Source organism: Camarhynchus parvulus, chromosome Z (assembly GCF_901933205.1).
Source record: "Camarhynchus parvulus chromosome Z, STF_HiC, whole genome shotgun sequence".
Lineage (NCBI taxonomy): Eukaryota > Metazoa > Chordata > Aves > Passeriformes > Thraupidae > Camarhynchus > Camarhynchus parvulus.
In genome coordinates, this window is record NC_044601.1 from 38,998,508 (window position 1) to 39,026,474 (window position 27,967).

Genomic DNA, 27,967 nt, shown 5'->3' on the forward strand with positions numbered 1-27,967 from the left:
CTATAGATCATACAGAGGACAAAATGCTGCTTGAGCCATGCTAGCTGGGCAGTTCCATTTTCCCCAAGATGCTTTCATATGATAAGTCTGTTCAGTCCTGGCCATCAGACTGGCTCTGGGGGTGGGGGTATCTGGCTTTGCCTGCAGTGCTTTTCGGGGGGATACAGGCACATGCTGTAGGGCTGTCTGTGCTCATCTCCCACCCTGTGCCCTCTGGGTAGAGATGGAAACCCACCCTCAGCCAGCTCTTGTGGCAATGCAAACACAATCTCACACTAACTCCCTATCCCTTGCAGTAGCAAAGGCTGTAGAAAATGACTGGTTTCTCTCTGCCATTATCTCACCATTACCCACCAAGGGAGGGAGTGGGGCCTTCTGCAAGCCCTGCCTGGGGAAGGAGAGACTTCTCACATCTAAGCAGCTCACAGGGGCAGCCTTGCTGATGTGGTGTTATGGATTTGGTTAGGTTGCCCTCATCGTTATGGAGGGATGAGAGTGATAAAGGGGACAGAGGAGAGTTATTGTCATTTTAAATCAGGTCCGCAATAATGGCTTGTTGTGTAAGAGTTCAAGCACTCAAAGAGGTGTGTTCAAGGACACCAGTGCATTTGTGCCAAGAGGAATGTCTTTTATGGTAAATTAACTCCAGTTAAATAGAATACTTATTCAAAGGGAAACTCCATAATTTAGAGCTGGCATTATCAGCTTTTTGTGTCTGGGTAGAGGGAAAAACAATGGGATTTCAGGGGTATTTTACACCAGATATAAAAATAAGTTTTGCTAATTATGGTTAACCCGAAGTTGTCATTTGTCTCTGCCTAAATGTATGTCTTTAACTTGTCCCTTATCAGTATAGTCTGTAGAAGAGAAGATAAACGACAGTTGTTTGACCCCTGCAAATCTGAGGGTACTGGGCAAGAGTAGCCAGCCAGAAACCGAGCAGTGGGGATAAGGCATGGATTCTGCAAAGGTTACTGCCGTTGGGCTCTTGCTGTATTACCTGTCTTGTACGGGGTCTCTCCTTCCCCCACTCATCCCCCTGCTTCTTTTGGTTCGTAAATTTATGGGAATTGCAGCTGGTAGCCTTGGCAAGCTCCCCTCATTAAGAGCCCTCTTTGAAAATGGGCTGTGTTTGAGCATTTCCCTAATGAGGACAGGACGGGGTTAAAAAGTGACCATTTCATGGTTGACTTGAACCTGCTTACTTTCCTTGATGTGTCGTTGTGAAATGCCTGACGTGAATAAACTCTCACTTCGGGCAAAGAGGAAGTCAGCGGTCCCTCCGGCACGCCGCCGGGGGCTGCGCAAGGGCAGCGTGAGGGAGCGCTGCACTGCCCGCAGCGGCGGTGCTGGGGCCGGGGGCCGCGCACAGCGGACGCGCCCTGAGCTGGGCACAGCACTGCAGCCCGCCTCACAGGAGCAGAAATAATTTTCGCTCACTTTTTTCCCCCCCTTCCCAGCTCCCCTGGTTAAAGCTGCCCCCGGAGAATGAAACCAGACCCTGGCACCCTGTTGCCGCCCGGGAGCCGGATCCCCTTCGCAGCCCCCGGCCGCAGCCGGCGAGGGCGGGGTATTAGTCTCCGGCGGTGCGGGACAGGCTCCCCCGTTCGGGGAGGGGGGCGCAGGGGGCTGCCCTCCCCCGTGTCGCCCGCCGAGGGTGGGGGGAAGCGGGGTCGCCTGAGCCCCGCCGCAGCTGGGAAAGTCGTACCCCGAAAGAAGAAAAAGAAACCTCTCGCAGATGGCAGCCTCCCCCCCCCCCCCTCCACCCCCCTCCACCCCCCTCCCCTTCGCCCCCGCAACTTTCTCCCACCAGAAGAGCGGGAAAATGAGGGAGGGATATTTGCGAAACGTGCTCATTCCTTCTGCAGCGTTCGGTGGTAATGAATGCAGAGGGAGGGCAGAGGAAGGGGATCTGGTGGAGAAGGAATGTGTTTGCAGGAGGAGGAGGAGGAGTATAAACGGTGATTGTGTAATTAAATAATTAAACAAAAATACTTTAGTCTCATTTGGGGAGAGAGCTGGAATAGGGTCCACAGGGTGTAACTGGTGAATTTTTCAACTTCCAAGTTTTGCAGAGTCAGGGGCGGGGTAGGGGGGGCACACTCACGGACACGTTGAGAGCAAATCGTGGGGGAGCGCCGGGGAGAGATTTATCGTTTGAATTTTCAGGAGATCATTTTTATTACGGTGGCCGTTTGGAAGGCGGTCGCTCACCACTGCCCGCAGAGACAGGACGGGCGGGCGAGCAGAGGCTGCCGGAGGAGCCCGCAGGCCGCGCCGCCCGCTCGGCCCGCCCGAGCGCGCCCCCGCCTCGGCGCGCCCCTGCGGCGCGGTCCTGACCGCCCGGCGAAGTTTCGCTTGCCATCGCTGTTCGGGAGCCTCTTGCTCCGCTCCGGGCTGTAACCTTGAACTTTCGAAAGTGTGGTGACAGTGTCGTGTTATTACGGCAGCACCACCAACTTCTGAAGAAAGAAAAAACACCGCCCCCCCTCCCCAAAAAAAAAAAAGGGGGGCAAAAAAGGAAAAAAAGGATAAAAAAAAAAGCCAAACAAAAAAATCCTCCCGCCCACCCCCCGAGTCCTTCCCCCCTCATCTGCAAAACAACCAGCAGCAGCAGCAGCAGCAAAAGCAAGACTCCTGCGCCGCCGACTACAAGAGGGTTAAAAGTGTAGATTGGATTTCACCCCGGGAAATCTAGCACACGGAGTGAACTTGAATCTTTGGCTATTTAAGGAGGACTGGGGTTTGTTGTGAAGTTGTGGTGATCCAGAGCAGAGCCCCGTCCTGATTGATTTCATCTTCCTTGAGTCTCAGATGACTGTAAAATGAATAGATGAAATTATTCCTTTTTGAGGCTTTTCTTAGGGGCTCTCCGGGCAGCGTGTTCTCAAAGCGAAGTCATGATGTATTCTCCAATCTGTCTCACTCAGGTATAGACGCTTTTATTTAATTTATTTGTTAAATTGTTTATTTTCACGTGTTTGTTGGGATTTTTTTTTAATTGTGTATGTGGGTTATTAATGAGTCATTGCTAGTAGTTGTAACGGGTTAAAGCACAGTCGTAACTGTTTGTCAGATCCAAACTCCTCTCTCAGGAGGGAATATTAAAGAATAAACTGTACCACGCCATTGTTTTGGGGAGATCCATTCAAAGTGTCACCCGTAGACAAATACTGTTAATTGTTGGTGCATAAGAAGTCAAAGGTTAACAAACTGGAAATGAGCATAATTATGCTAAAAACCTGTGTTTGAGAAGTATTGATTTGATCGGAATCAAACGATTTGCACTCTTTTCAGCTCGCCTGTTTACACACAGCCTAATGAAAGGGTTTGAAAGGAAAAGTGGTTTTTTTGACAAGACACGACCACTGGCCGGTGCGAAGTAATCCCGTCTTATGCTTAATTAATAATATGCAGGCTGCCAACAATGAGGGAGATGTGAGCGGGGATGACCAAGCTGTGCAGTGTTTTCTGGTTCGGTTATACAAGGGCACGCCGTTTTCCCCCTCCCCGCTAAAGTGTGGTGCCGGCGGGGGAGCGTGCCCTCTCCCCAGCGCGGGGAAAGACCGACCCTTTTCTTACAGCCGCGCTTGCGGCCGCTTTTCGATGGCGAGCGGCAGCTGTCACCGGGACGGACGGCGGGAGGGGAGCGGCGGTCGGCGCGGCGCGGAGCGGGGCGCGGAGGGCGGGGGCAGCCCGAGCGGGGGTCCGCGCCGCGGCAAAGCGCAGATTTTGAAACCTGAGGGGTTTCGGAAGCATTTTTGGGAAGTTCCCCGGGTGCCCCTGGAGCGTCCTCGGCCGCTGTACGGTATCGGCGAGCGAGCGCCGGGGCACCGGAGCCTTTTTCGGACGGCAAACCCTGTCTGCAAAGCCCGGGGATAGTTTTCAGCTTTCGTGAAAGTCTGTCTTAGGAGGATGTGATGTAAACTGATTAAGCGATAACTGCTTGCTTCTGCATTGGTGCAACAAATAGCTAAAGAAGCAGAAAATGTGTGAAAGTAATGTCTGCTGCTACGGAGAGGCCAACGATACACTTACAGTTGCACAGTGAATAAATAAGTATGATTTAAGTTATTCTGCAGTTACAAACCATTGTAATTCGAAAGGACTAAAGTATTCATAAATTGTGATTGAAGATGGAAACAATGATAAGGCTTATTCAGTGATTGGACACAGTCCTGCAGTTTTTTGGCTGACACATTTTTTATTGTTTATATTTTGTTTGGCATCTAAGTGTGATTGACTTAGATATGGATATTTTCAGTAAGTAAATGTGAGCTGCAGAGGAAGAAAGCTGGAAAAAGGTGTTATTGAGATATTTCTTCTTCAAAAGAGAAACAGGAAGCATTTTGTGTAACAGAGACTCACTTGCTTGCAGGTACACACTTAGAAATAACTACTTAGCGTGGAATCTGTGGTTAGCAAAATTATTTCTGTGTAGGCTGTCCACCATGTGGGATTATTGATGGGCAATAAGACCTCTGCATCAGAATATAAACCTGACAGTACAAGTTAATAAAGCAGTTTTTGCATTTGAGACACAGGTTTTCACAAACACCTCTTTTACGTTGATAATTCACGATCTTGTTTCCTTCTCTAATGACTTTTTTAAAATTATATTTTCTTTTTGGACCCATTGATGTAATATATTTCCTCATTCTTTACAAATTTGTATTAAAATACTGCACTCAGGTGTATAAAAAATGCTACATTGTACTTCTACTACCATTAATCCAAGAAAGCAGTTCCTGGCTTTTGTGCATTGGTACTTTCTCCATAATATTTTACAACCATGGTCTACCACGCGCCATGCAGGGACAGTTCACATTTGGTAATACATACATGTAACAACGTAACAAATTGATTTTACTTTGGAGTCTTTTTCTACTTCCTTGGAATGATAAGAGAAGTTTATAAATTTTTCTTTTTCTCTATATAAATTAAAAATTAAAATGACATCAGTAATGAAAACTTAAACCTTGTATTCTTTATTTGTTTAAGGCAAAAGATTGACTCATTTCACTTGGAGTAGCAACTGCATTAAAGCATTACTGCCACAATTGTTCTCTCTATTGCGTTCTCTGTCTCTAGGACTCTTGCAATGCACATCGACTGTGGTAGTATAGGTTCAGAAGAAAATATTTTGGTAGAAGTAAACACAGAACACCTGTTTAGATGGAACTACTTATGAAAGTGGTAGTTCAGTTTGTGCTGAGACAGCACTGAAGCACGTTTTAATAACAAGTCTAAAATCCAAAGTACAGCTTTAAGACAAACCTTGTCGATTGCAGTGTTACCCATCACACTTACAATAAAAGTTTGGTGGGTGAAAATCACTCCAAGGTAGAAGAAAACTTACCAAATGCAATTTAATTTTGCGGGCTCCCTTCCTCTATTTCCCACATACCTCTTTCTCTGTGTTTTGGAATGCCTAGAAACTGGATTTATCTGTCTTGCTGAGGCATGAACAGGATGTAGTTTACTGCGTGCCATTTAGTGCTTGCTCTCTTGTGATATTTTTGCTGTGGTTTTTTATATTACAGTAGTCCAAAATCTCAGAATATGTAGTATTTTCTTTTGCACCTATACGTTTCACTAGGCATGAGAAAACTGTGCTGGGAAGATGAGTAGATGAAGATTTCTGTATAAAATTTCCATACTTCTGCCTGGTGTATTTACTGCACAGTCCTCAATTTGAGCTTACATGGGCTGATGCAAAGTTTAAAAGTGAAAGATAGGAGAAGAGAACTGCATATCCTCTTTATCTTTTCAATAAAGAAAACTTGGCCTACCTATTGTCATTAGATGACTGCTATTTTTTCCTTTCTTTGCAAGGAACATGGATGTTGTATAGTAACTTCTATTTAATTTAAATTGCCAGTGCACAATGGTTCATTAGCTATTTGATATCACATTTGAAAATCTTACCTTTATAAATCACTTCATTGCAAAAGCAACTGTGGCACATGAGCAAGCGCCACATAAAAACAAAAAAAATAATTCACTATTGTCTATATGAATATTAAGGAGGAAAAATAAAATTCTGTTGATATCTTTTTAGGAAATTTGGTGGAGAATGTGTGTGATTAATTGCAAATGTCCATTTAGGATCATTTTTATGGGCACTTCCCCATGTCAAATAGTAGTTTCATTTGAAAGTATTCCAGGTGCACAATGAATAGCTCAAAAAATCTGATAAAATTGCTTTCAAATGTTCTTTGCCATGTTTCTTCTCAACGCTTTGCACCTATATGTATATCTTTAGGACTTAACAATACTGTGAAAGAAAAACCTGAATACAGTTTTTAAAAGGTTGGAGTTTCTGGTGTGCATGTTTTTGTGGTGTTTTTTCTCCCTATTTTTGGAAAGGAAACATTCAGCTACTACAGACTGGAATTTAATCAGTGAAATTCTCTATAAAATTTTCATAGATATAAAGTGCTATAGGTTATTATTGTTAATACTATATGCATTACCTCAAGGCATAGTCAATCTGAAATAATTTAATAATTTATGATGCTCTTCTTCAAAATTAAAACTAGATGTGCAATATTCTACTAATGTAGAATATGTCCATGTTTATTTTATTGCCATTTTAAGTTATAAATGCCAAAATCTGTTTAGATGTAGGAGAAATCATTGTATTGAGGTAAAAATTAATTTCTCCCAAGGCTCTTCAGCCACCTGCCTTCACCCCACCTTTAGCCCCAGCTGTAAGAATTTTCAAAATCTGTAGTAAATCTGTTTTATTCAGCCTAAAATGAATTGTGAGGACTTAACACAGTACGGTCATTATGCTTCTACTAATTAAAAAAAAAATTCAATACTTCAATTAAGATGACTTCTGTAGGAGAAAAAATAAACTTTCTTTAGTAGTTATAATTGTAAGGGAAAAATATATGGCATCAGAAAACATATGAAGATAGGGAAGTCTTATCATGGGCTGTGGTTGCTCAGAGCAGTACTGCCTTCCCACACAAAGAACAGATTGTGGTTTAACTCTTTCCATGGCCTAGTTTTATGTGCCAGTATAGTAACAGAATTGTTCAAATCTCTGCTGGAAACTACTAATCAGTTTAATTGTCGCCTTTGTAGGTCTTTGACAAGAATCATACTGTAATGAAATTGTTTATGTCCTGAAGTATCTTCCTATATTGCCTCTCTTTTCTTTTTTTTCCTTTTCCCCCCCCCTTTGCTTAATTTTTTTTTCTATGAAGACAACATGATCATAGGTAAACTGCTTGTAACTTTTCTGTTGTTTTCTACTTGATTTGAGGATGGTTAGAGAGGTAACTAGATCTAGTGGGTTTTGCAACATTCAGGAAATTTTGAAGTTTGTTTGAAATTCAAAGATTTAAATATGGAATTCTTTGCCTGAAGCTTCTGCAATGGCAGTCTGCACTCTATAATTGAGACCATGAGTTATACTTTCATCATTTTTACCTAATGGAGTTAATCAGCCTATTGATTAAACATAATTCATTCCTTGTCTAGCAGCGTAACTAAAATAGTAGTTTGTTAATTGTATTCTCGAATATAATTGCATAAAAAAGGTTCAGTTTTAGTTTGATTGCACTGTGCCACTAAGTATGATGAGCAATCTGCGTGGTATTTAAAACTAAATATCCCTACACACAGGAAGAAGGATACCTCCCCTAAGGTCTCCCTTTCAACCCAAAATATAGTAATGTTTGATAAGCAGATTGCAGTGTTTTAAACAGCAGACATGTTAATGGAAAATAAGTTTTTGGGGAAGGTCTATTTAGATATTAACATGGATGTGTAGGATGGTACTTTAAGCAGACAAATGAAATTAATTTAATTGCTATAGGATGTGCCTGTAGACAACAACTAAGCATTACCTCCTTAATGCAATCCATATTGCTGCTAGGCAGAAGATAAGAACTTGCAGGTGAAGTCAGACAACAGAAAGGGATATTTTGAAACTGTAAATAAATGGCATGGATTTCACAAAAGCAGCATTGGACCAGCGGTGGACTCATAATGTCTCTTTGCCACAGCATGTAGAAACACAAAGAATGCAAAGTTTGTGCCAAGTTGCCATTTTTCATTGTACACCTCAGATTGATTTTTAAGGGGTTTAGAATAATTGCCACACTCATGTGATCAGTTAGCAAATTAACTGACTCTGTGGGGCTTCAAAATTCACAGTGGAACTGCTGGAAGGACATAAATGTAATTTTTGTTTTCACCTTCATAAAGTCTTAATTTTACAGATCTTGGGGGTGGTGGGAGGGAAGCGAGAAGAGCTGAAAGTACAGAAGTTTCTGTTCAGGGTTTGTATATGACATGTGTCTTTTGCCTGCTTTTCCTTACTGTATACTGGTTTCTCTAGTTACCACCACTGGAATGGTACTGTTTCAGTGCTGGAATGTTGGACGTTTGATAAGAAAATGGATCAAGTTTAATGGCGCATGCTCTTTATGCCACCAGCAGTCTCTTGCTGAGAGCATGCTCCAAAAGCGGGAACTGTGTGGCATTACACTGAGCATGTATATGCTTTGTGTTTCTGTGCCACAGAGAAGAGAAATGAACTGTGGCATTTGCCTCAGCCTTCTGAACATTTCTGCTCAGATTTTTTAAAACCGTGCAGTGTCCTCTTTGTGCAATGGTACTTTTCTTGATGTTAGCTGTTCAAATATTTAAATGTTAGGAACAAAACATCTTGGTAGCATCTCTTAAATTATGTTGTCTCTGCAGAGTTGTGGGATGAAGCGAGGGGAGGAGTACAAATAAAATTTTCACATAGTTCTTTCAAAGAATGAAATATGAAATTTGTGTAAATTTTACGTGTTTATTCTCTTCATCTCGTATTTCACTTAAAGATTTTCAGAAATGTTTCTTGATGGTGCTTTGGTTATGAGAACTTGCTGACTTTGAGTTTTCTTGTTATCTTCTTCTTATTTTCCTTCACTTCTTTCCACAGGATGAATTTCACCCGTTCATTGAGGCACTTCTTCCACATGTCCGTGCAATTGCCTATACTTGGTTCAATCTTCAGGCTCGAAAACGCAAGTACTTTAAGAAACATGAAAAACGAATGTCAAAGGATGAGGAAAGAGCAGTCAAGGATGAGCTACTTAGTGAAAAGCCTGAAATTAAACAGAAGTGGGCATCCAGGCTCCTGGCCAAGCTGCGCAAAGATATTCGCCAAGAGTTCCGGGAGGATTTTGTGCTCACAGTTACTGGGAAGAAGCACCCATGCTGTGTATTGTCCAATCCTGACCAGAAGGGCAAGATTAGGAGAATCGATTGCCTGCGACAGGCTGACAAAGTCTGGCGTCTGGATCTAGTCATGGTGATCCTGTTCAAAGGCATCCCCTTGGAAAGTACGGATGGAGAACGTCTCATGAAATCCCCACATTGCACAAATCCAGCACTTTGCGTCCAGCCGCATCACATAACAGTATCAGTCAAGGAGCTTGATTTGTTTTTGGCATACTACGTGCAGGAGCAAGGTAGGAAGCAGACTGTCATGTTTCTATGTTAGTATGTCAGACTCTGACTCCAAGTAGCCCTGTTTCCCCTGTGGGCTGGCTTCCAGTGAAACATTGTTCTGTGGCCCATAGATGTATTGTGGCTACATATCCATTTGTAAATCAGCATATATACATATATACTTAAACACATACATATTTCTGCAGACCGGTGTGACACGCATATTTGACATGCGTGCCTCTTTCACGAGCGAGAGAGACACGTACCAAGGCAGTACTTTCATTCCACTGAAGTTGCCTTTTATTTTTTGTGAAAAAGTGGCAATACATAGTTGTGACTTCAGAAAACATTATTGGTTTCAAATTCTGTTTTTAAAGAAAAACAAAACAAAACCCCTCACCCCAGTACTATTAAGAACAGATGCAGGTATATGCGATTGCACAGTCACAATAAATACTACAAATACTTATTATTGTCTTTGTTGTTATAATTAACAAGAAGTAATCCTTAAACTGATCACGTTGAAGAGCAATTGTAGACTTTCTCATACCTATAAAACAAAGCTTGAAAATACTTTATCACAGCTGTATTTCATGTAAATGCCAAATAGAATCAGAATTGCAGCACACAATATGTAATGTTTTATTCATATTTTACATCAGTAGCTCATCTTATCTATTTGAGCTTTAAAGCAAAGATCCAGGTCATAATATTTTGAGAAATTTTTATGAGTATATTTTCATAATCACACTCATATACTTTTATTTGGCAGGTAATTGAAACGTGGAAAATTGCAGGAGCTCTATGGAAAAGGTTCTTAAACTTAGTATTACAGAATGAAAATAAAAACAGGGCTTCTGATAATCACGTGTCGGGGAAAACCTACTAGCCATATTTCATATATTGGATATTCAATAACAATACCCATAGGCAGGTTCCCTAAAATTGTAAATGGCTGTAAGTAGATAAAGGTGTTGTTTTTTTTTTTTTTTTTTTCTTTTTTTTCTTTTTATTTTCTCTGATAGTAAGTCTTCTGAAAGACTTTTTCTCTGTTAGGGTCATTTTGGTTCTTTCTGATAATGATACTGTCTTCTAAGTGTCTTTGTAATACTGGCTGATCAGCAGTAATAATGCATTTCTTTTTTAGCCATAGATCTCAACTAGGGAAAGTTCGACCATCTGCAGATGGTGGGCCATTTCACAACTTGGCCTGGTAGTAGGTAGAAATGGCCTGCGGAAGGGCAGATGGCAGGCTGTTATCTGATGCTTGGTAAATAACTATGGGATTTAACTGGAAAACAAATTGAATTGATTTTCTTGGTAACAAAAATGTAAAATTGCATGGCTTCATTTGGTGTATACTTCTTTTTTAAGAGGAGAGCTGCACAATGAAATATTTTAAGTAATTCTCTTTTAGCATTTCTTCATGCAAGTGAAGAACTGTTTTTATGAATGTATATATTATTTGTTGTGAAAAAAATATTCGCTTCTCCCATCACCCCTGGTATTTTTTTGGGGTTTTTTGTCTCTCCACAGCAGTAGACACATTTAGGTATTTTACAGTGACTTTTAAGTAGCTGCGGAGTCTGGTAAATCTGACCTCAAATAATATAGGAAGAAAGATTTCTTTGACAACATTAAGCAAAATAGCTTAATTACAAGTAATTTTTACCTTTAAATTCTTTTTGTAGAAAAAAAATCAAATTATATTATGAATGCATATAGTGTAAGTGATAACTTACTGATTAATTCTATGGATTTACCTGTCTCTAAAAGTCAAAACTACAAAGGGAGGCAAAACAGTTTAAGTACCTCTTGAGCCAAAGAAACTGGGGTCAGAGTACTCTTAACACACTGTTGACTTATAAGTTATTGAAAGGCAGTAACTTGAAGTGGGAGAAGAAGGAATTGCAGGGCATAGCTGCTTTTGTTGATTTAAATGTATTGAGAATATAAGTTTATTTAAAACACTTTTGTCTAATTGGAAATGAGGAAGTTAAGCATGTTGTAATATTATAACTTTCAAAGTTACACAATACTACTTTGAGAATATACTGAAAATGAAGATGGCTAATTTCTATTTCCAAGTCACTCATAGAAGACCCTTTTGTTTATTGCTAACTGCATGTCTTTTGTATTTTGCTGCTTTACTTTAAGTCTTCCATTAACATGTGTTGGCTTTCTTCTTGAAAAAGTTATATTAAGTAGTCTATGTAATTTTTTTCCATTTTATCAAACTTTTATTTTCTATATTCATTGAAATCAGGTTAATTGTGGCACTTTTTAGGGTATTTGATTAAGAGTGCCAGGCTCTGTGAAAGATATGCATGAAGTCAACCAAAAATGTTGCATTATACATATGGCGTTTTGCTTTTTATTTATCTTTCAGAACATATAAATGCCTAATAGCACCATGTAAAAGCTAAGTGGAAACATAAAAAAATTAAATCGCTGATCAAAATATGAAGAGGGAATTAGCACACAAAATGAAAAAAGGGGCCAAGTAGTTTGCTTTTTTTGTTGCTTTAAAATAGAAGATTAGGGAAAAAAAGAGGAGGAAGGATAGTTCGAGTGCCAGTGATGGTTGCCAGTGGCACCAGGATTGGCATCAGACCTTCTTTGTTTAGCCTAGGATGTCTGTGATTTGTTGGTTGGCATCCGCATTGCAGTGCAGAGTAATGTTACAATATATTGACAATTTCCAGATCTAGAAGTGTCAATAATGTTTTCAGTTCTTAACAAAAAGATCTTCTACTTCCATGTCTGCCTTGAAAGAAGAAATAAGGACTGATCTATGAAGTTCTATCATTGATGAACTTCATCAGATGCTACTTTTCGCTCATCTAAAATTCAGCATCTTTTTTCCCCTCTATTAATTTTATGCTATCCTCTTAAATAAAAGAAAAAAAGAAAAAAAGTAGATTGACATAGGTTTCAATGCTGCTCCTTTGACTGAAAAGGAGGAAGAAAATAGGAAGTATACATTGTGATCAATGTTTAACATGAAAATAAGTATTAATCACAACGGGCTTCTATGGGCTTGTTGTGTGTATCAGGGGGGTGCGTGTGTCCCACACAGATCGTTTATAAAACCCAAACTTGAAAATGGTGTGAACATTGTTTCTATTGACAGAATTGCCCTTTTTTTCTTTTTCCTGTGAGCATCAGAGAGTGTCTATCATTTGGTATGAAATGCATTTCAGTCCATAAAATCATTTGATGGTATTTAATTCAGCACAGCGCTTATGCTGTGTTCCCGTTGCTACAAGAACCGCCATTTTGTTTGTCGAGTGCCAGGAGAGGGGAAAAAAAGGCAGACAATGTGCTTGATGCCAATAATGGTTGCCAGTGGCACCGAGGTTGGCATCAGACCCTCTTTGTCTAGTTGCTGAATGCCTTTGATTCGTTGGTTGGCATCCGCATTGCAGTGGGCACATTGGAAAGTTTTTGACAATCAGTGAATGAAAGCTGCAGTACTTGTTTGCTGCAACAGAACCAAGATAATATAAATCTCTCCTTCATATGGATGTTTTACTTACTCTTACAGTGACTAATTAAAAAAAAAAAACTAGAAATTGCCTTATTTTTTCCAAAAACTTAAAATATCTATAGCAATGTGCCTTGTCTGCAGAATTCTGAATTCTCTCATCATCTCCACTACTTTTTTTTTGCAGCATGAATAAAATGCAAACTTGATGTTAGGTAATTCAGCATATACTGAATGAAGCATAGTACACCTTGGGAGTTAGAGAGTTTAAAGAACTGAAGCAGTGCTACATGTAAATGTTAAGATTTTTAAGTGTTTTTAGTGCATGTCTCTCTCAGAGTACATTTCTCTGATCAGTCATGTTACTGCTTACACTCCCTTTTGTCCTTCTGTAAGGTTGATATAACTGGGGGAGACCAGGTTCCCAGTTGTTAATAAAGTCTGGAGTCAAAGGAGGAGAGGCTCTTTTAAAATATCTAGGGAGTGGGGAAGAAAATAGATGCAGATGTCCTTAGTCCCGTAGTGTTCAGGCACTGTTCGTTTTTCAACTTCTTACACCATCAAGATGCTACCACAGCTCCAGCTGTGCGAGTTTGTTATCAGGAAATTGGCAAAAAGAATAAATAATTTCTCTTGGAAGTTTCCTAGATAGTTAACATTAATATTGCTTTCTGGTTAACTGCTATTATCTCGTTAATTAATAAGAAGGATTAGGAGCTCTACCCAAAGGACTGTGCAGAAGAAAGCCTGGCCTATGTGAGTCCCTGAGTTGCTAGACTGTGTCCTGTCTCTTGAGGATTGGAGGGGGGGTACTGGACCAGGGAAAAAAAGGAAAAAAGCAAGAGAAAGATTAGAGAGCAGCGAGGGCATTGACCGGCCAAGGGGAGAATTTTGTGCGCAGGGCTCTCGTGCTGAGCTGGCCCTGTGCTGGGGATGTTGGCAGTGCCCTGCTGTGCTGCAGGTGCCATGCCCCACTGGGGGGGCATGGGCGGGGCCACGGGCACACCCCGGTGTGGTGCCCATGCTCCTGAAGAGAGCACTTGCAGATAACCTCAGCTGGGTGCAGGGTGCCGCCGCCGCATCGAGCTGAAACACTTCTGCCCTGAGCTTAATGCCAGCAAACTGGCAATCCCCAGCCAAGTGGGGATATCGCTTTCCCAATTCAGACAGTCCTGGCAACACGTGTGTCTTGTCTTACTTGGAAAACATGCCCTCTTCCAGAAGGAATTGTAATTCTTTTTTTAGCGAGATATGTCTGAATTGCAGGAGTGGGTGGGTTTATCAATGGCTTAATTTTTTTTAAAGCCTTTTGAATTTTGTCAATTTATGTCTATAGGGAGCTCAAATTTTGAAAGAGGTTTGCATAGTAGTTTTACATTGCATTTGAGTTTTCATTCTGTAAGTTGAGTAAACTTATTGTGTAGTCATTCTGTTAATATTATAAAATGATAATAAAATTGTTTTGGTTAGTTTGCTGTGACTACATGAATTTTCCACTTAAAATCACACTCAAAATAATGTTTTAAGCAGTTCCTGGTTAAGTCATATTATGGTCATATGCCTAAATACCACGCCACCCAGACAGATTTTGGATGAGGGTTCGCATTTTTTGTGTGCACTGATGTTCCCACATACAATTAATAAAAAGGCAATGGGCTTAGATGAATCAAACATTTGCTGATTGTTTCTACTTCATTTAATGTTAATGATTTGCCTTCTTCTGTATACTTTACCTGGGAACACACAGTAGAACATTTTACCTGTTTTGCAGAAGGTTATATCAAAGTGCAAGGTGATTTGTTGGGAGTTTACACGGCAAATGATGAGTTACAGCAGGAACAGCAGGAAATAGAGCTTATTACTGCCTGTACCTACAGGCTTCCATATGCTCCAGGACCTTGTTTCTTGCACAGTGAGATGGCATGCCATCCCCTGCTCTAAATCTCAATTTTGAATCAGAAAGCCAGTACAGAACCAGAAGTATGAGTTTATATATTGTCTGCTCTAGTAAGAGAAGAGCTTTTAGTAGTTTAAAAATCTCATAGGGAATAATCAACCTTTCTAAACCTGAATTGCTCTGGACAATTCCAGTCTGTTGAGGTGTGAAGAGAACGCAATTTAAAAAAAACTTTTTTGTGTCAACTGAAAAAGACACTGTTATTATTAGTTTCTAGTTTTCTAATGTAGAATTTTGGATAACTATTTCGTTGTTGATTGTCTCTATTGCATTGAAAATTGTAGGCAAGAAAGACATTTGCCATTAGGAAATGGAGGTTAATCCAGTCTATATATGGATGTAATAATATTTCTGAATTGATTATTATGGCTACTTTATTTATGAAGATATAGGATTCTGAAATATTTTGAAAGGCCACTTAGCAATTTTCATTTTTTCAGAACATTGATGTGTGAACTAGCATTCAGATAATAGGTCTGCAGAATTCAAAATGTTTAATTTTTACCTTTTAATTTAAAAAAGCTTTCTTTAGAGTATGAATGCGGGTCATGAAAAAGAAAAGGAAATTTTCCACTATTTAGCACTATTTAGTATTCCTGTTAACAGGAATTAAATATATGTGCATTTCAGGAAGGAACATTTACCTAATTCTGATTTTTCTTACCTGATACACTAATTTTCACACGGTTAATAACATAAATTGTGTTTAAGATAAAAGAAACTTAAGTTTAAATAAATTCTGTTCAGCTGCTTGGAAACATAGAGGTCATTGTTAATTTATGAGTGACATTTAGTTCAAAACAAGAAGTGATAAAGTAAAGAATGGAAAATTAATCAGAAAATTCTTGCTTTGTGGTTGTTTCAGACAGAATACTGTGAACAAAAAGGATTATTCTAAACTATATACAAGAGGACTAATTAATAAAGGAAATACCTCAATTTAAAGCAGGATTTTATGTTTTAAATTTCTTAAATGTTCATCCATATTTGAATTCACTGTAACTGTGAAAACTTCATTAAAATAATTGCATGCTAAATGCCACTGCAGGTTGGATTTTAGAGTTCATTGCATGAAGTTGCTGTCAAGTCCACTTCTTTATCTGGCTTTCTTTTTTTTTCCCTGTGTTTCCTCCTTCTCCTCTTCCCTGCTGCTAGTGTAGTAGCATAGTCATGTCAAGGACAGGTGGCCCTCTGAAATGGTGGTCCACAATACCAAACACTATAACTCAAGAGGCTTCCTGAAGTGTTACTTTCCAGTCTCAACAGCAAGGTGAAATGTTTCTTTGATGTAATTGCTGGGACTAGGATGGTTTTCAGATCAAGTTAAATGGCTATGTTAACTGAATAGGGTTACTCCTTCCACTGTGGGGTGAAGAAGGCTCCTTATTAGGAGCTGCTTTACAGATACTAAGTGAATGTGAAAAGGGAAGGAAGTCTCTGATACTATTCAGTTTTTTTGACAGATGTCAAACAAGATGTCATTAATTATAGGGAGGTTTCATGATTTTACTCTGTATCTCTTTTTAATTTTTGTAATTTTAAACTCTGGTGGAATTTTTAGAAGTTTTTGCTAAAACCATGGCTCAGGGAATTGAAACCTGGATTAGAAGAGGTTTGAAGATAAAGTCTCAGAAGCTAGTAAAAGGGAAGTAAATCTCAGATTATTAGGTCTATCTTAGAGAAAGCAGAGTTCATTTTGGCATGTCTATTATAGGGTCTTGTAGCAGTGAGCTGTGTGTGAACCTGGAAGCATTCTTCTAGCACAGTTGTTTATATTTCCCCCCCACCATCTTTTTACTGACAAAAAGTTTACTTGTGCTCTGCCCACCAGTTCTTCTCTGACGGGGATTCTTTCCTTTTCTGAGGTATATTGTGCTTTTTAAATTTTAAATAAATATATTTCTTTAGCTGCTTCTTGGGAATATCAACATTGTAATGTGACTTTTATCCTAGTCCACCTGCCCCCCACCCCCAGTCCCATCCCAGCCCTGCCCCTAAAAAGAGTGGTGGGAGATGGGCACTTCAGATGGGCACTTGGTGTTTGGGGGGCATTTTCAGAAATGGCTGATAGTCTAAAGTTTGTTTATCAATCATAGTGTTTCGAATGTTTTTAGATTACCTGAGGACCAGAGCTTTTGCCTTCATGCCTTATGACTCTTGTGTGTTATGTTCCACTTTATATGAGACCCCTCTTCAAGTCAGAAAGGTCACTTAAAATTATGGGGTCCTTGGAGTAATTTTAACCTTAATTTGTTCCTAACTGCCTGTGGTGTTTGGAATTTTTAAATGACATGTATGTTTGTTTGTTTTTACTCCAAGAAATACTATTGAAATAAGGAGAAGTTCCTGTGGTGTGGAATGGTGTGAAAGCTTAGCTGAATCCCCTTCAATCATTGCACTCTTTTTTCTCAGCGAAACCTTGCACTTTTTTATTAAGTAATTGCACATCTTCAGAGTAGAAGGGACATGTCAAGTTTTCCAGTGTCCTTCCATAAAGGCACCTGCACTAAAGACATCTCAGTGGCTTTAAGCGGGCTTTTTATTTCCCCTCTGAATAAAATACACATGGAAATTGATCAAAACTGTTCCCATTTTCTTCCTTAGAAAATGAACAGGAAAGCCAAATGCAAAAATGAACAGGTAGTGAACTCTGAGGAACTTGGTTGTTGAGAAAGTAGGGAAAAAATTCTGTGATTGTTTGTTGGAGACAAATGGTGTACACAGGTAAGTATATTCTACATTGTTTGGAATTATTTAACAATTGATAATTTTAAGTATCTATGTTTTGAACATATTGTTTACGTATTTGACTTCGTGATCTCCAAGCAATATTAACCTGAGTTACTACACATTTTTTCATAAAGGATCAATTTAAACAACTGAAAGATGGTTATCTATTTATCTTAAATCTAGCATTGTATTTTAATTTCCAGTCAATTTCCTTGCCATATCCCTCATAAGCAGTCTTCTGAGGTGTCATAAGATTTGCATATTTTTCTTTAAAATAGAAACAAAACAATGTGCATGCTTTAGAATTCAGTAATTACAAACTCTATGGCTTTAGAAATTGAATGAAATTAAAACAGTATATATTTTTGCTTGTGAATTGCATTGGGCTAAAATGCCAAACCATTTTCAGCCTTTTTTGTGAAGTGGCTAACAGGGAAATGTTTAGAAGATTATTACAGATGTGCATTGTGTCTGAGAGACAGAAAATATACTTACTGCAACATCAGCTTTCCATTGCCTGAGTAATGCCATTGAAAATGATGCCAGATTTTTGAAGGGATAACTCCACTCCAGTGTCCTTGATTTAAAAGTGTGAAAATTTCTCCTAATCAAGACAGCTTACTCTGACATCTGCAAGTTTCTAGATGGATTACCTTAAATTTGTTATGCCATGTTAAAAGATGTGTTTTACGAGGCTGGCCTCATCTCCTGGCCTTAGTGTCAAGAACCTGGCTATGTGATGCAACACATCTTGTTAGGTTTAATTGACCAAAGCTGATTTGTTAAAACAATTCATTTGTGCTGTAACTCATGCCCATGCCAAGTTGCTACCTGAATCTCTTGACCTTGGTTTGTCTGGGTCATGAAATGGCTGTGATCTGCTTGACCTCTCCATTGTTCAGTGGCCATGCCACTTCCTCCACTTCTTTGTGGTGGTTGCTGACAAGAAGACCTCGGCTCTGAATTTACACCCCAGTGGGTTTTCAGTGTCCCTCCAGAGCATCTGTATCCTCCTTTGGAAGTCCTTTGGTGATGTCACCACCTATTGTTTGCTGGCAGCGAGGGGGACAAATTGACAGCCCTTGGTAGCAGAAGAGGTAATGAGGGAATTTCTGGGAGCTGAAGGAAACCCCATCCCCTCTCAGACTGCTGTGCATTCCTGTTATGTTGGGGTGCACGGGGTCACTATTTTCAAGGGGAAACACCATCTGTCTTAGTCAATCCCATTTCACTGTGAGCTTTGTTTGAGTGGGACGTGCTGGGAAGAATGTTCTGCTTTGAAAATATTTTGTGATGAAAATCTAATGAGTATGCACAATTTTTAGGACACAAGAGTGATCAAAATAGATTTTTGGCATAAAATGGAGGAGTGTTTCCTGTCAATGTCATAAGTGGCTATTGATTTCTTTAATACCAAAACATTGATTTCTAAAGACCTAGATTGTATTTAAAAGTAGTCATGGGTTCTAAAGCAGAGGACTTTAAACACTACGCTTGATGCAGTATCTAATCTTAGTAAAAGGGAGAAAGAACAATCTTTATATGACTTCTGTGAAAAAAAAAAAAAGTGGAATACATTATTTCTAGTGGAAGCTACCCATCCTTAAGAATTATTCTTGGTGGAGGGCAGTCATTGGCTGCTTACCCTGACAGGCTGCCTACTGTCAGTATCTCAGATGCTAATGTCAGCTTCTTGATATAGACTTTCTGTTTCCCATAATTACCAACGATTTGACTGCTGGGACAGTTTATTTTGTAGAAATGGGTATTACATCTAATTATGTGCCGCATTGTGACACTGCTTTAGGAAGTAGAGCCTTTCAAAATCAGTGGCTGGATCTGTCAAAAATCTGTGGCTAGGTTAAGAAAGCTTATAGACTAGTACTGATACCATTATAAAGCAAGTAAATTTGTATTCCTGTGGTCATCAGATAATTGGTATGCTCTTTTTTTAACTCCTTAGCCTTAGACTTTGCTCATATGTGTGGATTTATTCAATCGAGTTGACATAGTTTAAATGCCATATTCTTTCACAGCACTGTGCACTGACTTTCACAGCACATGAGCAGGTTTGTATTTCTGCAGTACACCTGATTTCTTTGTAAACTTATTCTTTTTTGCTTCTTGAAAAGGAAATCAGATGGTATGTTTACATACAGCATTCCTGTGCACTTGTATACGATGAAACATTTTCTTTCTGTGTGAAACTCTGCAAGCTAGGTGTGATTTCTAATTGCAGTTACATAGTTCCTCTGAAGGAAGAGAGTGGGAATGCTGGTGTAAGAGGAACTTGAATGCTATGGCTGTGATGACAATGTAAAGTATGACTCAATGTTTAGTTGCAAGGACTAAAAAATCCTTGTCCCTGGTCCCCAGCCCCACCGTTGTCTCACCAGGTGACTGCAGGCAAGTTAATTAATTATCTCTGTGTCTCTGGACCCGGGGAGAGAGAACACCTCTTGCTTCAGTGTTGGCCCAGCAAGGATTGTGATAAAAACTGAGATAAGTACTGACTAAAAGGTCCCTGTATTCCACTGCAAGCAAAACCCATGTGCTGGTGCCCAGCCCCCAAGAGGACTCTGTGTCGTAAAGAAATGTTGTACCCAGTTTTCTCATGCCCAGACAGAAGGAACTTGCCCCAGCAGGGAGGGCCGGCACAGAGCATTCCTTGCCTGTGAGCCCTGCGGTGGTACTGCTCTGTAGGAGAGGTGTTGAGCGAAACCCTGCAGCGGGCCTGGCCCCTCACAGGGGAGCGGGGCGCTGGGAGCAGTGCTCTTCCAGTCATCCCTGCTTCCGTCAGGGCAGGGCTGGCCCTTGGGATGGGACCTGGCACAGACAGCCCTCTGAGTTTCCCTGCCCTGTGACAGTAAAGCAAAAATATACTCCAGACAGAAAGATAAAAGAAACACTCATTATGGGACAATTGTGTGGATATTCATCAACATTCAACCACAAAGGAGGCATCTGCGGTGCCTGCAGGGGTAGCCTATGAGCTCAGTCTGCTTTCATGTCCTCTCTACTCTCATCGCAGGTTTTCAGTCAAGTGGGCCACTTGAATACTAAAGTTCCTGCACTGTGGTCCCATGCTCAGGATGGATGGTGAGGAATTTGGTGAGGTGTGAGATGAAACCCAAGCTAATGTAACAGTGTACCTATTATCTGGAACATGCTGGCCATCCTGTTTCATCTCCCAGACTTAGAGAAGTCTGATTTGTGAGGCAGCTGATGGGCAGAACACTGGTCTGTAGGGGCTTAGTCCAGGATTGAGTCTCAGAGGGCCGAGCCTTCCCTGGAGCCCCAAGTGATTGTGGTGAAATGCTCCTAAATAATTAGTAGCCTGTGTTGTTTGGACCCAGAATGCCATCTACTTTTACTCCTTCAGTCACTGCTTTCCTCATTCCTTCCTTTATGATGGTATTTTAGGTTTGGTGAGGAGCTAGCCATACCAACACCTATAAAATTACTGTGTCTGCTTCTCAGAGTGGGAAGTGGTAATAATTTTCAAAAATGAGGTGTGTCCATGCATTTTTCCAGCTGATACTGAAGCAGTGCAGTTTACAGCAAAACAAGGGTTAACATCAAAACTTATTCTATTGTTTAACTTCCAGTTAAAGAATAACCAGCTTGTGCAGAAAAGAGAATTGAAAAATTGATTGGCCCTTTGGATTCAGACATAGAATTTAAGGGATATTAGGTTGTGATTTTGCCATATACGCATTCATAGGTGAGTTTATGGCTTGGAGTTCAGTGACTTGTAGAGGCTTATGTTGTAGGAGCCATAGCCTTAGGTGGTTTTATTAAACCCAAGGGAATTTGTTTTAAAGTTATGTATAATTACATTAACTGGCTCAATTGCTGCCTTTTTTTTTTTTTAGTTAAGAAAACATATCAAATTGTTACTTAGAACTTAAAATTGTTTTTTGCACTTTATAGTGAGGAGTTCTGGTGTATTTTAAAACATATGCTGATCTTGCTTTATCATGCACAAATGCAGTGTGTGTATGTAGATCTTCCTGGCTGTTCATACATTTTTTCACAATATTGTGGATATAACTTGAATATTCTGGGACAAGAATTATAGTTGTCCTGTAGTGATTTCTGTTCTATTTACAACCTCCAAATAAAGGAAAAGCTGCTTATAGTAAAATGAGGATCACTGGTCTTTCAGTAATTAAATAGACTTGTTATACTGCATTAATCCTTTTTGGAACATTTGGAATGGCTTCTTAGCACTCCCAAACACAGCATTAGGGCCAGCAATTAATCTGTTGTTTGTCCTTCAATATTTGTGTGACATAAAGAATGGGCATTCAAAGATGTAATTCAGGTTCAGGATGAGGATTGTCATAGAGTCAAATACTTATATTGATCATTCAGGAGTGTGAACCAAGTCCTAGAATGAAGTTGCAATTGTTGGAAGGACTCGCACACTACTAATTGCATCCAACTGAAAGAACTAACAATGTTTTTCAATGCTGTCTAGTTTTGGTTGCTCTGTGTACATGAGGAAAAAAGTCTGAATTATTTGGAGGTAGCCAGAAACTTTCTAATTTTCTGATTAGCCTTCCTTATAGGTAGGTCAAGAAGTAAAGCCACAACATTTCATCAGTTATGAATATGCCCAAGAAAAAAATTCAGGATCTTTCTAATGATGAGGACAGCGTTTTTTTAATGAGGGACAGGTTTAGGGAGCATCTTCTAAGATGACATCCCTAAACCTGGTCTAGCAGAGAAGTGGTTCAGGGGATCACTTGATATTCTTTCTAATTTCAAGGTTTAGTGGTGCTAATACAGTAGTAAAATTTCTTCCTTTTCTGAGCTTTGACTTCTCAAACAATGAGCAACTAAAATCACACAAACTTTCTCTCAGATTTTTGCAGTCTTTAAATTGATTTTCTGGACAAAATCTGCTTAGTCGCCGATCAGAAGGCCACACTAATTCACTTTGTGTTGTGTTAGAGTCCTGTGCTATTCTTCTGCATTGTTCAGCTGTAATTGACCTGAAGCACGGTATAGAGCTTAAGCTTCTGAGACTAGGTTAAATCAGCAGAAGAGTCTTATGTTCCTCTGGTATATAGTCTTAGAACATATTATCCTATTCCAGTAAGATAAAAGTGTTTTAAATATAGTCCAGCCAGTCTGACCTTGTCAGAATTCAAGTCATATTATTGGTAACTTGGGCTTGCTGACGCGTTTCACAGTGGGACGAGCATTAACACAGAACTCCCTATTCCATCTGGTGAGGAACCTACAGAGAGTGCTCTACATAGATTTTTTTCTTAAATTCCATGGTACAGTAGAATGAGATTGTGTCTTCTCTGTGCTTATGACACTTCTCTTGCCATTGATAGGCACCCTTGTCAGAGACCAAAAAGTGCAATTGAGACACTATGAAGTGCTAGTAGTAGTGGATAATGCCCTGGAAACAGGTGTCAAAATGAACGGAACAGAATTAAGTGATTAAGGTACACATGTTATGAAAGTTCCAAAAAGACTACAGTTTTTAAATTTGATTCTGACAAAGTTTGCCTATGCGTTATAACAACATAGTGATAACCAGAAACATCGTGGTGAGGTCTGAGGAAGCTCATGTGGGTCCTGAAAGCAGCAAAATTGCATTCATCTGTCATCTTCATGTGCTTTCATGTAAGCTGCTCCTTTGGGTTCCCTACAGGATGATGTCAATCTACTCCAGAAAAATTTGCCCATTGGAGTAACTACAGATTAATTTGAACTTGTCTCTGTTATATGTGTGCTTTATTTTCCAATAATAATAATAATAATATATGCATATGACTGTGTCTGTCATGAGGTGTTTGATATGTAGTTTCCAGTCTGAGTGCATGCTGTTTGGTACACATCCTCGTCATTATGCATTTTATTGACAAAGGTGCCTTCGGTTTTTGTTGATGATTTCTCTGTCTCTGGTAACACATGACCTCTTTGAAAGTGGCACATGGAATCCTAGAGTCACTTAAGTTGGAAAAGACTTCTAAAATCATCAAATCCAACTAGGAAACTAGTGATGCCAAGTTCACCACTAGTCCCTGAGTGGTACATCTACTCCTCTTTTCACTGCCTCCAGGGATAGCAGGTCAACTGCTTCCCTAGGCAGCCTGTTCCAATGCTTGACACCTATTTTGGTAATCAATTTATACCCTAATAATCAATTTAAACCTCCCCTGGTGGTACTTGAGGTCATTTCCTCTTGGCCTGTGTCCTGTTACTTGGGAGAAGAGGCTGACAACCACTGGCTACAATCTCCTTTCAGATCGTTACAGAGAGAGCACCAAAGTCTCCTCTCAGAAGGAGACTTTCCTTTTTACTTCCAGGCTAAAGAATGCTAACCCTCTCAACTGCTCCTCATGGAAGTTTTTGTCTAGACCTTTTGCAGTCTCTTTTGCCCTTTTCTTGGATTTGCTTCAGCACCTCAAAGTATTTGCCACAGTAGCCCAAAACTGAACACAGGATTCAAGGTGAGGCCCCATCAGTGCCATGCTGACATATTTCTCATTGTCTGAGGGGCAGACAGCCGAGTGGCAAAGTAACTGTTTCTCTGGACATCATCGGTGATGAATAAATATGCCAGCATTTCCTATCTTCACAGAGTGTTTTCACAGACAGTTCACATTCATCAGCTTTTTTGGATTCTGTCAGTATTTGGGTGCTAGGTGGCTCTGAGCTGTTTGTGCCTCCTTGCCAATGAAAACTGCAGCAGTAACCCAACTCCTGCCACAACTTGTGTGGATGTTGGGAATGGGTGAGGTGAGGGAAGAGAGAGGGTGTGGCGCTAGGGAGGAGTGGTCAGGGGCTGCATGAGGACAAACCCAGAGTGTGTGTGAGTAGCGGGCGCTGGAAGATGCCATCTCTGTTGGCAACAGTACCAGTTTTGCAACCCCTGAACTAGACAGGTCTGTTGGTTTCTGAATAGTAATCTCTCTTCTTCTGTCTCCTTAGTAACCCAAAGTTACTGTATACAGAATGTTTGTAGCTCTGGGTTTTGATGCTGGAAGAAGAAAATATACATATGGAATGTCATGTTCTATTTAGGAGCAATGAGAAAAACAAAGAAAGGAAAAGAATCTCTGACTTATCTTCCTCCCCTTCCTTACAGTTGTAAATTTGAGGGACATTCTTCTTGTATTTTGTAGGTTAATATGGATCTCATCTGATCTCTTTGAATCTTATTTGGTTGTTTTTCAGTAATTCAAAGTCCTAATGCTGAATTCATGTTGCAAGGTCTGTGTTCAGATTTATACTTCTTCTGAAAAGGACATTCTTTAAAGGCCTGTTCAGAAGCTATTCTGGTGCATTGAGTTCCCAGGCAACAAAACTAGAACACATATGACTGAAGTACTGCAGACTCCCTAGACTGTAAACCTAATCCTGCAAATCCCTATTTACATAAATCCCACTGATTTCAAAGGGCCTGCACATGAGAAAGCAGGTTTTACAGGATCAGGCCATTCTTCCTAGGGACCAACATCTGTTGCACCAACTGTGATAATCTCATGACTGTTAAAGAAAACTCTGAGGAAACATTTTATCTGGGCTGAAAGAAAACAGCAAAATAGTAACATTGTTATCTGTTGCTATAAAGTGGATTATTACCAAAAGCAACTCTCATTGTATGCTGTGTCTCTCTTCCCTTCTTACATATTTTTATTTACTCTAGGGGAAATGCTATATCTAGCTATACATGGTTGCTACTGTCCCACACCCATGTTGTATGAAGTTTGTGAACCAGATTGCAGATATTTAGATGTGCTTAGATACTGAAAGAGGCTTTTGGCACATCGGTTAAAGACTATCATTGTTTTCTGGGGGTTTGGAAACAGAGAAAGAAATGCCTTCAGTAAAATTTTATGCTATTTTGGGTCTTGCAGTTCAAGTCTACGCTACTTTGGCTGAATTAACTGAAGTATTACAGTCAAAGAGTGCACTTGGCATTTGCTGTGGAAGCATGGATGATCAATAGGTAATACTGCAAGTAACCAAAAAAGAACAGCAAAAGGTGGTTATGTTGGGAAGAGCAAAGTCCAGTTCCTTTGCTTTCCTTTAAGAACTTTCCTTGGGATGTGCAGCTGAAGATAGGGACAAGTATCATTCATTGTCCCTTGCAGCACAGAGATTCTAACAAAATAGATGTAGAAAAGAATAGCAAAAGATCTGGACAGGTCAGTTGGGCCATTAAGTGTCAGGGTTAAAGATCTGGAGTCCAAAAGCCAAGGGAGTCTCTATCAATAAGGAAGTGCATGCACAATAGTTCTAGCACTTTATCTATAATTTGGGTTCCCTGCACTTAAAATTTACAGTCAGTCTGCGCATGACAAGGACAACGGCCTGGGATTTCCATGAGCCATGTAATAGACAATAAGCTACTGTTACTCATTTCGTGGGATCAGTGGGAAAAAAGGAGTAAGATTTCAAATATGCCTACAGTGCTAGGTTGCTGTCAGCAACTGCAGGGTTGGTGGACCAGAGGCATGTTATTCATCTGCATAGTTGCAAATTCTTGTAAAATCTAATGGTTATACTTTTACCTCTGTAAAATAAATAAATAGTGTTCAAAGTCTAATAGGCAGGGCTTGAGGGACCTCTATTTCACAGATGTGCAAAAGCTAGAATATAAATAAAATTTCTGTGCAGTTACTTGAGAAAGTAACATGTTATAAGGTGGTGCTTTTATTCATAAGCTGTAACTTTACAGCATCTTTTTGTCTCATTATATTTTCTGATTATTATGAGTCAAGTTTCCTTCAGTGTGCAAGATTCATAATTAAGCATACTTTTCATTAGGGGAAAAATGTTTACTATAGGTTTTTCTACAATGTCACCTGTATCTCTGCACTGTGGTTATCACAATTCCTCCTTCCCTGTCATAGACCTGTTATTTTCCCTCATGTTTTTTAGGAAATGATTAGGAGTTATACTCTTAATTATTTTTAATGTGAGTTTAAATGTACCAGTTTACTTAGAAGTAATTGCTTTTGAGAAGCAAACAATATGCTTTAGGGAATATTTTCTAGATTTTAAATTGAGCTCTGTGAAAGATCAGACCTATGCTAAATATGCAACATGAATCTATTATACTATGCTTAAAAAAGCAGAATGGAGATGAACATCAACCAAAATTACAAAATGTTCACTTCCAGGGAACAGGTCTTGACACTGAGAGAAAAAAATTTACACATTTGTTTTCATATATACTAATAGGAAAGACTTTAGAAAAAAAAGTCAAGCAAAATCTCTACAAAGTTTGTTTATATTATGAAAATATCAAGCAAGCACTTATATTAATTTTCTGTATTGAGATATAGTCATCTTCATTTGCTAGTGGTAATTAGTTCAATTAGCAGACTTTTTTTTCTTCTTTTTTGGAACTATGCAGAATTAGCATTTTCAAAATAGTAAGTGTATAAGATCAAGCTTGCTGAAATACAATTTTGCACACTATTTAATTCGCCTCCCCTGTCTCAACTCCCAAGAAATGTAAGTTCTTTAGGGTCAGAATTTGTCTTTTGTTTCTGTAAAGTTAAATCTAAAAAATATAACAAACATTTGTGGCTCTTTTAAATTTTAAATAGGACTTTGTTCTGGTTTGAGTTTTTCTCTGATATTTTAAATCAATCCTTGCCAGAATTTGGAAATACATTACAGAAGATTGTGACTGCATGGGAAGAAAGTAGAACTGACTCTGAACAAGAAGGAAGCCAATCAGTTAGTTTTGAATAGTTCATTCTTTATTTTCAGAAGACTACTTGTAACAAGTCGTTCCTTGTCTCATTCTCCACAGTTTTCTATATTTTTCTCTCATATCTCAGGAGAAATAACATTCTTCTTCATCAGAACCGATGTACCCTGTTAAGTCATTAAGATAACAGGATCTCCCGTCATTCTGCTACGTTATGGGGCTCTTGCTGAAGGTGAACACCTTTGGAAGACAAAAAGAGTTTTGCAGAATTTCCCTTTTGAAATGGCTGTCTAAGAAATTACAACTGTTCATATAAACACACTACCTTTTTGTTGCTGTTTCTAGAAATGCTTTACACAGACTTGCGACTGAGTGTCTGAGTGGAGGAGGAATGCAGGTATTTGAGATCCACATCCTTCTGTGCCTGAGCTCAGCACCAAGCGCAGCAGGATCTTCAGCTCTGTTGAGATTGTGGTGCACAGCAATATTTGAAATGCTTGGTGTGGAGTTCTGTGCTAAAGCAGTACTCAGCATGATATAGTTGCATTCCAACCTGCAGGCTGTGATTCTTAGCACTTTCTTATTTCTAGATAAAACAAATCATTAAACTGATTTGGTTTGTTAATTTCTGATTATTGTG

At 39.6% G+C, this 27,967-nt stretch overlaps 1 protein-coding gene across 6 annotated transcripts in view; it reads left to right on the plus strand.

Moving 5' to 3' along the window:
- The first annotated feature begins 2,586 nt into the window (after positions 1-2,586).
- NFIB (nuclear factor I B) overlaps positions 2,587-27,967 on the plus strand; it is a 168,230-nt gene continuing 142,849 nt past the window's right edge. For all 6 annotated transcript variants that reach the window (XM_030969257.1, XM_030969259.1, XM_030969260.1 and 3 more), the window contains exons 1-2: positions 2,587-2,930; positions 8,948-9,479. In XM_030969257.1, the coding sequence (XP_030825117.1) occupies positions 2,901-2,930; positions 8,948-9,479 (562 nt within the window). In that variant the 5' untranslated portion in view covers positions 2,587-2,900. The remainder of the gene's footprint in view (positions 2,931-8,947; positions 9,480-27,967) is intronic.